We start from the raw sequence: 13,078 nt of genomic DNA, 5'->3' as shown, positions 1-13,078 counted from the left end.
GTGACAGGTTACTTTGAATAAGTTAAATTCACAAAAATATAATAATTTTAAAAAAGTACGATAAAAAGTGATTTAAAAGATTTTATTAAGAGATTGATTAAATATTTGAATATAGCATTTAATGCAGGTTGTTCGCGTTAATATAATATTAGCGATAAATATATTTATATTTGTGAGTAAAATTTATGAAATTTTGAATACTTTGTGTTACAACCCACGAACATATGTATATTCTACTGACATCTCGTCTCTTCGGATGAAGGTTTTTGCGTTTATTTATGTTTTTGAGTTGATTTCCCCACATCGCTCCAATGTGAATTGGAGGCGTTACAATATGACAGGATTCGTCGGATACATTCCTCACGATGTTTTGCCATACCACCAAACACAAGGGGAGTTATTATTATCAATCTAAGTTCCTAAAAACTCTGTGACTTGTCTGGATTTTAAGATTGCAATCTTTGACAAAGATTCACTTTTAACTCGACTCAACTTTTGGTATATTTAATTAAAAGTTTTGAAAAGTAAGTGGATTTGAAATAATGTAATGTTAAACGGAAAATATTTTAAACGTTTTACTAAATATTTAAATATACAAAGTAGTATATAAAAGTTAAGAGGAAAAGAGTTTGAACTAAATTATAAATAAATACTTTTCGAACGGGTTTCTTAAATGAAAAAAGCTGAGTGAAAAATAGATTTCATTGAATAAGCAGATGTCACACTGTATTGTATGAATTTTGTATGAAAAACAAATAGAAAATCTTATTTAAATCTAAACTGCTGATAAAACAGACATTACATCCGGTTGAAGAAACTCTAGGAAAATGGAAAATGTCCTTTTAACCACAAACTCAAATGATAAATCACTGAGGTATTTTTAGAAGGGACGGAATAGTTTATTCACCAAGAACTGACACCAAGATTTATTGAAGGAACTAAACTGTATCAGATTTCAAAAATAGAACATTATTTTATCAAAAATTGATACTATACATGATATGTATATTAAAATTCTAATAATGATCCTGTTAATTAATTAGAATATTTATTTTTAAAGGCATTTCACATAAACATATTCATTGAAAACGATTTTTAAACGTCAAAACTTTAATCATTATTAATGCTTACTACGTATTTAATATGAACTCTCAAAAGCGTTTTATGTAGTGAACATTCAAGAATTTTTTCTTCAATATTAATATCAAATTCATGTATCGCATCGTGAATTTATTTAATAAAATTTTGGGTCGGCTTTAGTTATCCAGGTGTTCCATGAAATCATTTTTTGGGTCTGCCTTTTCAGAAATTATATTTGACAGATATCCTTAAATATTCCTCGAAAATCTCCTTCAGCTACACGCTGTACTAGCCAAGGTACTCGTAGTTGTTAATTTCAACTAATTTAATCGTACTACTTATATAATTTATAAAACTCATACCGTTAACAGACTCCAATGTGATACCTATAAGGTTCAAGTTTAAATCTGGCTATCTTTCTAAATATCAGTGATCACAATAATTACTAAACATATATTTTTTTTATAAAACCGTCATTAAACGAAGTACAACACAAAAAGGGCTACAGTAAAATTATTTTTCAAACAAGGCATTGGAAAGTCACAAGGGATATTGAAAACCTTCACCCAGTTTAAGAAATTCTCATAATTTTGTCCGGCTATCAAGAATTTCAATCTTAAGCATGAACTTCTGACCGCAAATTCATAACAATACTGGAGGCAACATTGAACTGCTAAGAGTTTTTGCGCTCGTTCGACGAAGAAAACTTTCTTAAGATATTTTAATATCGGCCATTTCCTCTTTTTAATTTGTGCAGCTGACTTTTAAATTGTTATACTTTTTACGTAGTGTTTAGTCCACGGAGCGTAAATAGCGCAACGGCTAGAAATTTCCTAACGATATAGAAATCGCAGGTTCGATTCTGATCTTCTGGATTGTTATTAAAAAAATATATTATAGTATAGCTTTGCGGACGAGCATATAGGCTACCTGATGATAAGTGGCCACCACAGATATTGGCGCTGTCAAAAGTATTAAATATTTCTTACATCCCCAATCCGCCACCTTCCTTGGGAATAAAGGTGTTACGTCCATTTTGCCTGTAGTTACACAGGCTCACTCAGCCTTCAAATATCAGATGAGTGGGTGGTACCTGCCTAAACGGGTGTGTACAAAGCCCTATCACCAAGGAATTGGCGTCCCTAATCTTAGCATGAAATTTCTCTCGTTTTAGGAAGTAATTAGTAATTCCTAGAAATATTTTAATATTATGTACCGTAACGTATACAAACCATAAAAGTCTTCGGAACTTAATGTATGATGTTGTATGAATTTCCAATGTTACTAATACTTATAATATATAATTAATTAAAAGTAGCAGAGTACTCGAAATGTCACAGATTTTGTATAGAGATATTATAATTTCGCTAAAATTGTTCAATGATAATAATGACGTGAAATTATTATCGCACAGATTTTACAATATCGAATCGATGTTTTAATTAATCAAGATCATAGTCTGTATGAAATAAATCTGTTCTTAAAATATTTTAAACCAAAATGTACTTTGTTTCAGATATCCGCATATTTGTCGGTGACAGTATACATAGAAGATATAAATGACAACGTACCTATGTTTCTGGATACGCCATACCGAATCACGGTAGATGAACTTACTCCACCAGGTAAGTTAAGATTAAAGGCATTAATTCAAATACAATCTATAAAAATAATGGTTGCTGATATCATTAACTTGTCTGAGTACTTATTATCTTATTTTTGATTACATTTTCGTTTGTTTGTGAATCGTGTCTTTCATTTAATTATTTATTTATAGAAATAGTTACACCATCAGTTTGTCACTTAAAATTAGTGATCTTCAAAAGTGTAAACAATATTGACCATCAAAAATAAAAACCAAACATATCTATATAAAAATTACAAAACAAATTTATATCATAGTAAGATATAAAAATTAAACTATTAATAAACGTTAATTTACTACTCAATTAAAACATTAGGTATAATCTAAGTAAAGTCTAAATAGAAATTACGATAAATGATATTCTCTTTCGCAGGTTTAACGATCTTCAAAGGTATCCGTGCCTTTGACCGTGATAAACCTAACACGCCCAACTCTGACGTCCAATACACCATCACCTCTGGCGATGATAATGGCCGTTTTGTACTTGAAAGTTCTCATAAACCATATCTTATATTAAACAAACCGTTGGATTTCGATACCGGAGATAAAGAGTTCGTTCTTGCTATAACCGCATCGGTAATTATTCGTTATTGTGTATTATATTAGTTAGCATAGCGCGAATAATTGGCGGTCAAAAATATCAACAAAGCGACAGAAATTGCTTTTTAAAACAGTATTTTGCGTAAGGTCCTCATCTTAAGAAATAATGGCGAATAGCCTCATTGTTTATAAGCAAACAATAAAATGTTCTACGTCATTTTTCGTTCGTCAATCATTAATTAATAATTTTGATGTTTTTTAAACATTTTATACATAAAAATTCGCCTGTTGGTTCGTTTGTTAGTCCTATTAAAAATCTGTAGTAATTATTAATTTTTAAAATCGTCCAACAAAAGAAAAGCATATGTTTAACAAATACTTAAAATGGGTTCCAGGATCGTGGTTCACCGCCTCGCAGCTCCAACGCCACTGTTCACATCGTGGTACAGGATAATGATGATCTTCCTCCAAAATTTACTTTTGATGTCTACAGGACTAAAATTCCTGAATTTTATCCAATTCTCGTAAGTAGCGATAATGATTTAAAAGAGTACTTTAGTTTATCTAAATGTGAAAAGAAAGAGCACGTCCTACTAACTCAATAATTTTTGGGACCTCATTTCTCGGAATTAAACTTATTGTTTTTATTAATGTATTTTTTGTAAAAACAAGTCAAATTTGAAATTTTAATAGGTCTTTTATTTTTTAATTACAACCTCATTTGTAAACGTTACCAGGGCAAAAGGATTCACAAGGAACTCGTGTTCGCTCACCCAATCCGAGCGTTTGACCAGGACGCAGGTGTCGCGGCGCCTGTTCGATACGAGTTAGTCTCCGGGAACGATCGCCGATTGTTTTTACTCAGCGCACTCAATGGTAGCTTATTTTTGGAGAAAGAGGTGGACTTAGATGCTGAGACAGCTTTACCTGGTAAAACTATATTATGAACGTAAACTATTTAAGATGAATACATTTACTGATTAACGTATAAGCTAAGTTTCAAAATTAAATAGTAATAAAAAAAGGATAATGAGTGGAAAGATTTATTAACATCAAAATAAAAAACAACTAAATTTTTAGCCTTTTTATTGTTATTATCTATTTTGATATAATTATTTATTTTTTTAAAGGCAACACCTTCGTATTACAAATTCAAGCATCTCAAGTGGACAATCCTCTCAAAGTGGCGCAAGCTAGAGTCGAAATTGAGATAATGGATTTGAATGACAATCTTCCAGATTTTGAGGTGGATTTCTACAATATCAGTATTGTGGAGAATTTGCCAAACGGTAATATTTAAAGTGTTTTTGTTCAAATAAACTTATTGTATATATTTTCTTAAAATATCTCATAAAGCCATACTAGTATGTAAAAATATTTTAAATATTATTTTGTTATTTAACTAGGTTTCAGTGTTTTGCAAGTTATGGCAACTGACAAAGATCAAGGGGATAACGGCGAATTTACATATCAATTAAATGATCCAAAGGGCGCATTTTCAATAGACCCACGGACCGGTTGGCTTACTGTTAGGAATCAAGTTAGTAAAACTATTGTATTATGTGTATAATAACATACAAATATTGTATGAGTACATAAGTATATACAGCTTGTATAATATAATTATTATCCCTTAATTACATATTTATGATATTTTTATTCCAGACTGAATTGGATCGTGAACAACATTCCTCATTAAGAATGAAAGTATACGCAAATGAAAAAAATCCTAGCGTGGTTGGCACTTTTTTAGATAAGCAAAGACTACCGAAATGGCACCGATCACCTTCCACCTCTAGAACACCTTTAAAAGACAAAACAACCTACGTTTTTCCAGACAAAACTGGCTCCAGTAGTGAAAACGTAGAGTATTTTGAAGAATCACGTCAACTGATGTCGTTTGTTACTGTTGAAGTAACATTACTAGATGCAAATGATAATAATCCTGTATTTATACCAAGCAATTTGTATGAGTTCACAGTCAAATATGATGCATTTGTTGGTACTGAAATTGGTAAAGTTAAAGCAGTGGATCCAGACTTAGGAAGAAACGGAATGGTTCTTTATGATTTACAGAGAACGAGCAACTTAACTATTACGTCTCCTTTTCAAGTGGATGCTGAAACTGGAATGATAATTTTGGTAGAGTCACCAATATTAGAAGGAAGACATGCTTTGTTTATAGAAGCATCTGACCGTCCAGCTAATCCTAGTGAACGAAGATATTCATTGGCTGTAGTCACGATCGATGTAATCGGAGATCATAAAGGTAACATTTTTGTAAATAAAAAATAATGCATATTTATTTCTAAGTTTAAGTTTTACTACTAACTGTTTGTTTGTTTGAAATTCAATAAATTATTGTTATAAATATTTTAATGAATAATATATCATATTATAGGTTCAAAAGCAGACAAACCAGATTTTATAGGATCTCCGTATGAATTTTGGGTTGGTTCTAATGTTGGTATTGGAACGAGTGTTGGACAAATCAAAGTAAATGATGCTATGAAAAAGAGTGATGTTACATACGATTTGTTGCATGGATATGAAGAAGGAGGTTAATTAAAATATTTTTTTTGTATTTTTAAAGTAGTTACTCTAACTGAAATATAAAATAATGTCTGTTTTTTTTATAGTGCCATTTGCAGTTGAAGAGAGATCGGGGGTAATCACTGTTATAAATGAGCTCTCTAAGTTTGATAGACCCTTGTTCGATTTCGAAGCTGTGGCAATACAAGAAAAGCTCAACATCACAATATCAACAAATGCCACAGTACATGTTGTTGATGTTAATGACGAGAGAGGTGTCTTTTTGAAGTAAATATATTATATTTTAGATGTCTAAGTTAACCTTTAGATTCTCAATAACAATGTTTTATATTTTCAGGGGAACGCATTCACCGTTTGTATTTCATGTCAAAGAAAATGTAGCTGGGGCTATAATTGGTCATATTTTCCCTGTAAATTCAAGTTCTTTTTCAAACAATAGTGGAAATATCAATTTCATTATTGCAAATCAACTAGATGTCGCTGATGAAATTGCAATTGGTAAAATTACAGTTGATATGCATAAATCACATAAATATGTATAAGTTTTTTAAGTTTATTCAATTAAATTGTTATTGTTTTTTTTTAGGTCCAGATGGAACTATTTATGCACAAAAGTCCTTGGATAGAGAAAAAAGAGATGTTTATAGAATGACAGTCATTGCTGAATTCAACAAAGGCGTAATATCCGGTGCCGGATTGTATCAAATTTTAATACACGTTGACGATGAAAATGATAACCCACCTATATTTGATATGTCAGTTTATGAAGGTTTTATCACAGAAAATGCCAAAACTGGAACAGAAGTAAAAATGAGTAATAGAATACAAGCTAAAGATTCTGACATAGGTCAAAACGCGGTCTTTATGTACACTTTATTTGGCGATGGACATGATTTATTCAATGTCAATGACGAAACAGGAGTTCTAACATACGTTGGAAGTAAATTGGATCGAGAAGAAAAAAGTGTTTATTTATTAAAATTGGTTGCTAGAGATAAGGGCAGTTTGAAGTCAGAAGCAAAGTTAACCATTAACATTTTAGATGAAAATGACAATAAGCCTAAATATAAGAAAATTATAATTCCATTCGGAGAGCCAGTAGACTTATTAGAAGTTGATGAACAAACATCGCTAAAAATATATAAAGAAAAAATTAATAACATTACTGGGAATGTATCTAAATTGGAAGCCAAACCAAAAAATAAATTTCCTGTGACTGAAAATGCTCCATTATTTTTAGTACCCGAAAATATTGCGGTAGGGACAACTATATTAAAGTTAAATGCTATTGATATGGATAGCGGGGTAAATGGACAACTACGCTATGAATTTGTGTCTGAAGTATTTATGCCTCCTTACGCTCTGCCTGCTAATGCATTGCAAGTGAAAAGATATTTCGTCATCGATGAAAGACATGGTCATATTGTTGTAGCGAGAGCGTTGCCGCCAGAATCAGAGTTTCGTTTAAATATTTCGGCATTGGATGGTGGAGATTTAAGCGATCATATAACAATTAGATTGTTTGTAAAAGACGTTAACGACCATTTTCCAATGTTCAAAAAAGCATGGTATAACTTTAATGTAGAAGAAGCTCAGTACAGCCGAAGAGTTTTAGGAAAGGTCGATGCAACAGATGCTGATTTTGGTCAAAATTCAAACTTAACATATTTTCTTCAACCATCAAGTAAAGATATTCCGTTTGAAATATCTTCGTTGAATGGTGTATTGAGTGTCAATGGTGTTCTTGATAGAGAAAAAGAAGATAAATATACTTTAACTGTTGTAGCGCGAGACAATGGACAGGACAAAAAATTATCTTCCTCCGTGAGTGTGGAAATTCAGGTACTTGATGTTAATGATATTGCTCCTAAGTTTTTTGCTTATGATGACTTATTAGAATGGAAACACCCAGAAGCAGATGAACTTTCAAATCACAATTTTGAATCAGTCATGATGATGCCAGTTTACAAGGCGACATTGGAAGAAAATGCTCCTATTGGTACAACTGTGACAAGAGTTTATGCAAACGATTCAGATTTTGTTGGAAATGGAAATGGATTAATTCTTTATAGTTTACCTCAAAGAAAAAATCAAATGAATATGTTTACTATCGACTCCAAGGAAGGCATACTAACTACAACAACACGATTAGATTATGAAAGTCAAAAGGTACATAATGTCACAGTAGTAGCCTCAGACTTAGGGTCTCCAAGCTTAAGTTCCACTGCTATAGTTATGTTAAGTGTCAAAGACATCCCTGATGAAGTAGAAGTATCTGATAAGCCAGTATTTATTTCACGCTATTATGAATTAGAAATTGAAGAAAACGTGCACACGCCAGTTGAACTAGTCACTCTCAATTTGACAGAACACTATGAAAATTTCAAAATGAAATATTTTGTTTTAAATGATAATGATACAGATATCAAGAAATCATTCGTAATCGATCCTCGGAACGGAACACTGTATTTAATAAGAAGTCCTGATCGAGAGATAAGAGACACGTATGAAATAATTGTTCGAGTAGAAAGACAAAAAATAAGTAGAGAACTTCCGCATATGATTTATCCCGTTGCAGACGATGTTCTTGAAGGAATGTCAAAATACGATGTTAAGGTAGTAGTCAGGATCAAGGACGTTAATGACAACCCTCCTAAATTCATGAATGGTGGGCGGCCAATGGTAACAGCTATACCTACCACTGCACCATTTGGGTATGAAGTTATACAGTTACAGGTGAGTGCATTTTTTTCTACTTATAACTCCTTTTTTTATTTAAGACACTAAATTACTTTTTTAATTGTAGGCATCAGATGCTGATATTGGTATAAACTCAGACATTCGTTACCAAGTGATTAACTCTGAAGGAGCTCGGTTTAGCGTAGACTCGATCAGTGGAAGAGTCAGAGTTGCCGGCAGTTTTCAAAGGGATGCTGGACGAGTTATTGGATTTGATGTTAAAGCTACAGATCGACGTGGCGCCGATGATGGTCGTTCGGCTATTGTCAATGTATTTGTAAGTTAATTTTTGACTACAACAAACAAGACTTAATTAAAATTTTGATTTTATAATATTTTTCCAAATGATATTTATATCGTTTCTATAGGTATATGTTCTAAATGAGAACAAGCAATTAGTTATGGTATTGGGAGGTAAACCAGTAGAGGTGGAAAAAGAAATGGATAATATTACGAAACATCTTTCAAACATGACAGGTTTTGATATTCGTGTGCGAAGAATTGAGACCAGCCCTAAGGGAGCCATGGATGGTTACGCGTAAGTTGAAAGTTAAAAATCGAATATAAGCTAAATATATTGAACATAAGAAGGCAACTCCATAAAACTTTGATTTAAAACCAATATCATCTACTTAACGAACAAAATGAATATTTTGTGAAAGGTGATATTAAGGAAATTAAACGGAAATTCCAATTACTACGTAACCTCAATCGAAATCAATCAAATTTTGATCAAATTTATTTTATAAATATTGCAGATTTATTTTTATTGTATACATATCAAGGGCCTAACAAAATTAATATTCTAATTGAAGAAGAGAGGAACAACTTATAGAATGTGTAAAATTGTTTTTTTTTATTTGAAGTGTTTTGTTCCAGGACAAATATGTACATTTATGCCGTTGATCCCATATCTAATGCGATTATTGATATGGAAGTACTACAAAAGTGAGTGTTTTTTTTTAAATTAATATAAATATTTTTTCGATCGATTATCTTATACAAATAGTAAATATATAATTGGACTCTTATTACAGATCTTTAACAAAAAGAGAAGTGTTTCTACGTCACAATCTAGCTGGTTTTAAGGTTTTGGAAGTCGGAGACACTGCTATGGTTCAAGCTAGAAGCGGTCAGATGTTGAGCACTATGGAAATAAGTGTGGTGGCTTTAGGATGTATTGTATTTATTGGAGCCTGTACGACTGCCATCTGCATATTATGTGTTAAGAAAACGAGAAGGTAAATAATAGGACATACTAATTTAAGTAATAAAGTAAGAATTAGATATAGTTGACTTTTATTATAATAATTAAAAGTCATGGATTTTAAGAAAGTTATAAAGCTAAAAGAATAGATGTAAACTGTCAATTGATAATTATAAGAGTAGTAATCGCCAAACAATATTTGTTTATATTAATTACATAGGCGCTTATGAATAATTAAGATCCTTTATAGAAACCTCCAAAAGGTAAGCGATTTTATTTTCTTACACATTTCAGACATCATCACCATCACAAAAGAAAGCACGCACATCATTATTTCAACTAGATACTAGAATTTTACGCAATAATTTATTACTAATCTTAAAAATTTTGTCATTTCATTGAAATAAAAATATTATAAAATTGATTAATGATTTTATTATTGTGTAAATATAAATGTTTCCTCAAATTTCTATTTCTAAATGCTTATTTCTTTCCATATCTTCAGATCACTCATGAATTGTTTAATAACCCTTTGCTTCTATTGACTGAATTCTTTTCTATCTTTGCCCTAACAGAAACCGCCACAAACCATTTTCCCAACAACGTCTTAATGCTTTCTCAACTGAGCACCTTACTAAATACGGAGGTCTGTTTCCATCTGGAAACAATCAGTGTCAAGAACTCAACCAGTCGTTTAGCGAAGCCGATTCGTACGTCGATGTTATAAATCAAAGTACGCTGAAGAAAACGTGTCCTCATGGAAATGCCGTGGAAGAATTTGGGAAGGCCCATCAGAAATGTGTAAAGGGGCAGTTTACAGACATTAATGGAAAAGAAAAGCATGAGCGAATGTGTATTAAATTTAATCAACGTTCTATGCAGAAAAGGTAAGAACATACGATGTAAACATCGAATAAGTTTGCAAACGATACTACTATTATTATTTGTAGTGACATCTGAATGGTACATGTTTCCTATCACTTTACTGTTCTATTAATTTAAAAATTATACAATATCACATTATTCTGATAAAAATCATTAATCAATAATATTAACAAAATTTACTTCGACCAATTCAATAAATCAAGTTTGAACAAACATCCATCATGTTCATAACCCAAATACAATTATCTCACAAGAACTACAATTTAACACACGTACATCAAACATAGGAAAGGTCAAGACACATCGATAACGTCAGTGAATTCCAGTGGCCAGGACTCGGGAATCGCTGAAGCGAGGTGTCCTTGTGGGCAGTCCACCACCCACACCTCGGAGGAGAGCAGCGGGTATGAATGATATTATCTTATAAAATATTAAACTTTATATAACAAGTTTGAATAAATAGTCAAAAGACAATAAATCTAGTAATAAAAGTTAGATACTTTAGTAAATAACCTAATTTTATTAGAATTTACTTTAAAACAGACAGTTTAAATATAAATAATTCCAGTCTTTTCTTTTATTTGTGTTTCGTAGAAAACTTTCAAATTGTTTTGTGAAATTACAGATGTAGCTACGAAGACTCATTAAAATCCAATAATAATCAGGATAGAAAATCCTTCCATGCTGATCAAGATAACAGATTCATTCGTCGAGCATCATTCAATCACCAGCCCGTAGACACAAGAAGATATAACCACCGGCGACAATCTTTCTCAGAAAATTTACAAAGACATTTCCCATCCTTTGAAAGAATCGGATCAGGTGGAAGAATATCTAGACAGATTTCTACACCAAATGTGAGTACACAACCGTCATACTTCTTAAATGGTAAGAAAAACTATAGAAAAAAGGAAGTGATCAATGAACCGATGGTCGATTATGATCACAGTGAAGTTGATGATGTTTTTGATACAAGACTAGATAGAAGATTGAGTGGTAAAAATAATAGAAAAGGAAGTTTCATGGATTTGGGCCAAACGGCAGTTTTCGTTGCGACTCCGGCCACTGCTGAAATAATAAGAAGACAAGGAAGTGAACGGATTATGTTCGCGAGACCTTTATAGCACCGAACACAAATTGAGTTTATTAATGATTTAATTTTTTAATCTAGATACGTACCTACCGATGTAAATACATATTTAGTTTAATATGGTCTTATTAAAAATGTAAATAATTTGTGATATAATAATTAGTTATGATGAATGTATTTATGTAAATAATTATAAATTAATTCGATGTATATACTCACGAGGCTTTAGAAAGTTATATAATAATACGTATTGATTGTCTACGTTTTGGTAATACTTCGCCCGATGATATGTTATTATATGTTGCAGTTGTGCCATTCGGAAATGCTTTTTTATCATCGAGACATTACCATCTTCGTAGTTTAAATTATTCAATAAAGCCTATTTTATTTCTTAAATGTAAATTAACTGTGAGTGTAAAAATAAACAATGTTATAACAATTAAAAATCGTTTTTCGATCTCATCTTATTCAAAATTAATAATTTATTTATTTCAATATTTTGATAAAAATATCGAGGTCAAATAGAATTTTTTTAAGTACGATTTGGATCCTTTTTGTTTTAACACCAATCCAACATAAAAAAATCCTACCTGGATTATCCTTACATCAAATGCTAAAGATTGAATACAAGATTTTAATTAATTTGTGAAAACACGAAATCTGGTGAATAGTGATGTGCAACTTTTTCAATAAAACAATTAAATTTCAAAAAATATATTTTACTAATGTCTTGCACCAAATACGAACGCGTGCAATGAATTAATAAAGAAAATTAAGTGATATCATTTATACCCTATAACACTCTAATAACTATAATGTAACCTTCTGTGAATAAATATTTATAATTATATTGTTAGTTCCGGAATAACACCCTAAACACAAAAAAAAAATTTACGCCATTGTAATATTATTAATAGAATGAAGTAACCCCTTAAAACATTATTAATTATAATTTTGTAAGAGTAATTCAATTTAAAACGACCGACCGTTAAAATTTAATTAACAAGTAGAAAAATAAGAAAAAAAAAATAATTCGTCAATTATAATATACAATTAAACAATATTATGTAAAAAAAAAAAACTATGATGATGATATGAAACAAAATGTTAAAATGATTTAAAAAAAGGCAACAGAAAGAGCCCAATTAGAAATAAATCATTTGTCACAAAGATTTTCCAATCGATTTCTCCAATGTCGATAACCAAATAGAAACGAAAGCAAACATTTGCGAAGAAATAGAGCAATTGAGGAGATGTGACTGAGTTATTGTGTAACATAAATAACAGTTATAGGACACTGTTCCATGTGTTTGTTCAACGCTAACAATATGAGTTGCGT

General features: G+C 31.1%; 1 protein-coding gene across 6 annotated transcripts in view; it reads left to right on the top strand.

Moving 5' to 3' along the window:
• The window catches only part of LOC113402342 (cadherin-89D), a 113,904-nt gene extending 101,758 nt beyond the window's left edge, over nucleotides 1-12,146 (top strand). For 2 of the 6 annotated variants that reach the window (XM_064216341.1, XM_026642560.2), the window contains exons 5-22: nucleotides 2,597-2,705; nucleotides 3,099-3,301; nucleotides 3,661-3,789; nucleotides 4,003-4,195; nucleotides 4,396-4,554; nucleotides 4,672-4,805; nucleotides 4,931-5,534; nucleotides 5,667-5,825; nucleotides 5,905-6,085; nucleotides 6,156-6,316; nucleotides 6,405-8,554; nucleotides 8,625-8,834; nucleotides 8,926-9,095; nucleotides 9,437-9,505; nucleotides 9,595-9,798; nucleotides 10,340-10,651; nucleotides 10,937-11,053; nucleotides 11,275-12,145. In XM_064216341.1, the coding sequence (XP_064072411.1) occupies nucleotides 2,597-2,705; nucleotides 3,099-3,301; nucleotides 3,661-3,789; nucleotides 4,003-4,195; nucleotides 4,396-4,554; nucleotides 4,672-4,805; nucleotides 4,931-5,534; nucleotides 5,667-5,825; nucleotides 5,905-6,085; nucleotides 6,156-6,316; nucleotides 6,405-8,554; nucleotides 8,625-8,834; nucleotides 8,926-9,095; nucleotides 9,437-9,505; nucleotides 9,595-9,798; nucleotides 10,340-10,651; nucleotides 10,937-11,053; nucleotides 11,275-11,773 (5,763 nt within the window). In that variant the 3' untranslated portion in view covers nucleotides 11,774-12,145. Of the gene's footprint in view, nucleotides 1-2,596; nucleotides 2,706-3,098; nucleotides 3,302-3,660; nucleotides 3,790-4,002; nucleotides 4,196-4,395; nucleotides 4,555-4,671; nucleotides 4,806-4,930; nucleotides 5,535-5,666; nucleotides 5,826-5,904; nucleotides 6,086-6,155; nucleotides 6,317-6,404; nucleotides 8,555-8,624; nucleotides 8,835-8,925; nucleotides 9,096-9,436; nucleotides 9,506-9,594; nucleotides 9,799-10,058; nucleotides 10,268-10,339; nucleotides 10,652-10,936; nucleotides 11,054-11,274 lie in introns of those variants that run through there. The other 4 variants (XM_026642561.2, XM_026642563.2, XM_026642562.2 and 1 more) reach the window with 4 other exon arrangements.
• Nucleotides 12,147-13,078: the final 932 nt, after the last annotated feature.

Source organism: Vanessa tameamea, chromosome 12, assembly GCF_037043105.1.
Source record: "Vanessa tameamea isolate UH-Manoa-2023 chromosome 12, ilVanTame1 primary haplotype, whole genome shotgun sequence".
Lineage (NCBI taxonomy): Eukaryota > Metazoa > Arthropoda > Insecta > Lepidoptera > Nymphalidae > Vanessa > Vanessa tameamea.
The sequence above is the reverse complement of the archived record's forward strand: the minus strand, read 5'-3'. Positions and strand labels throughout refer to the sequence as shown.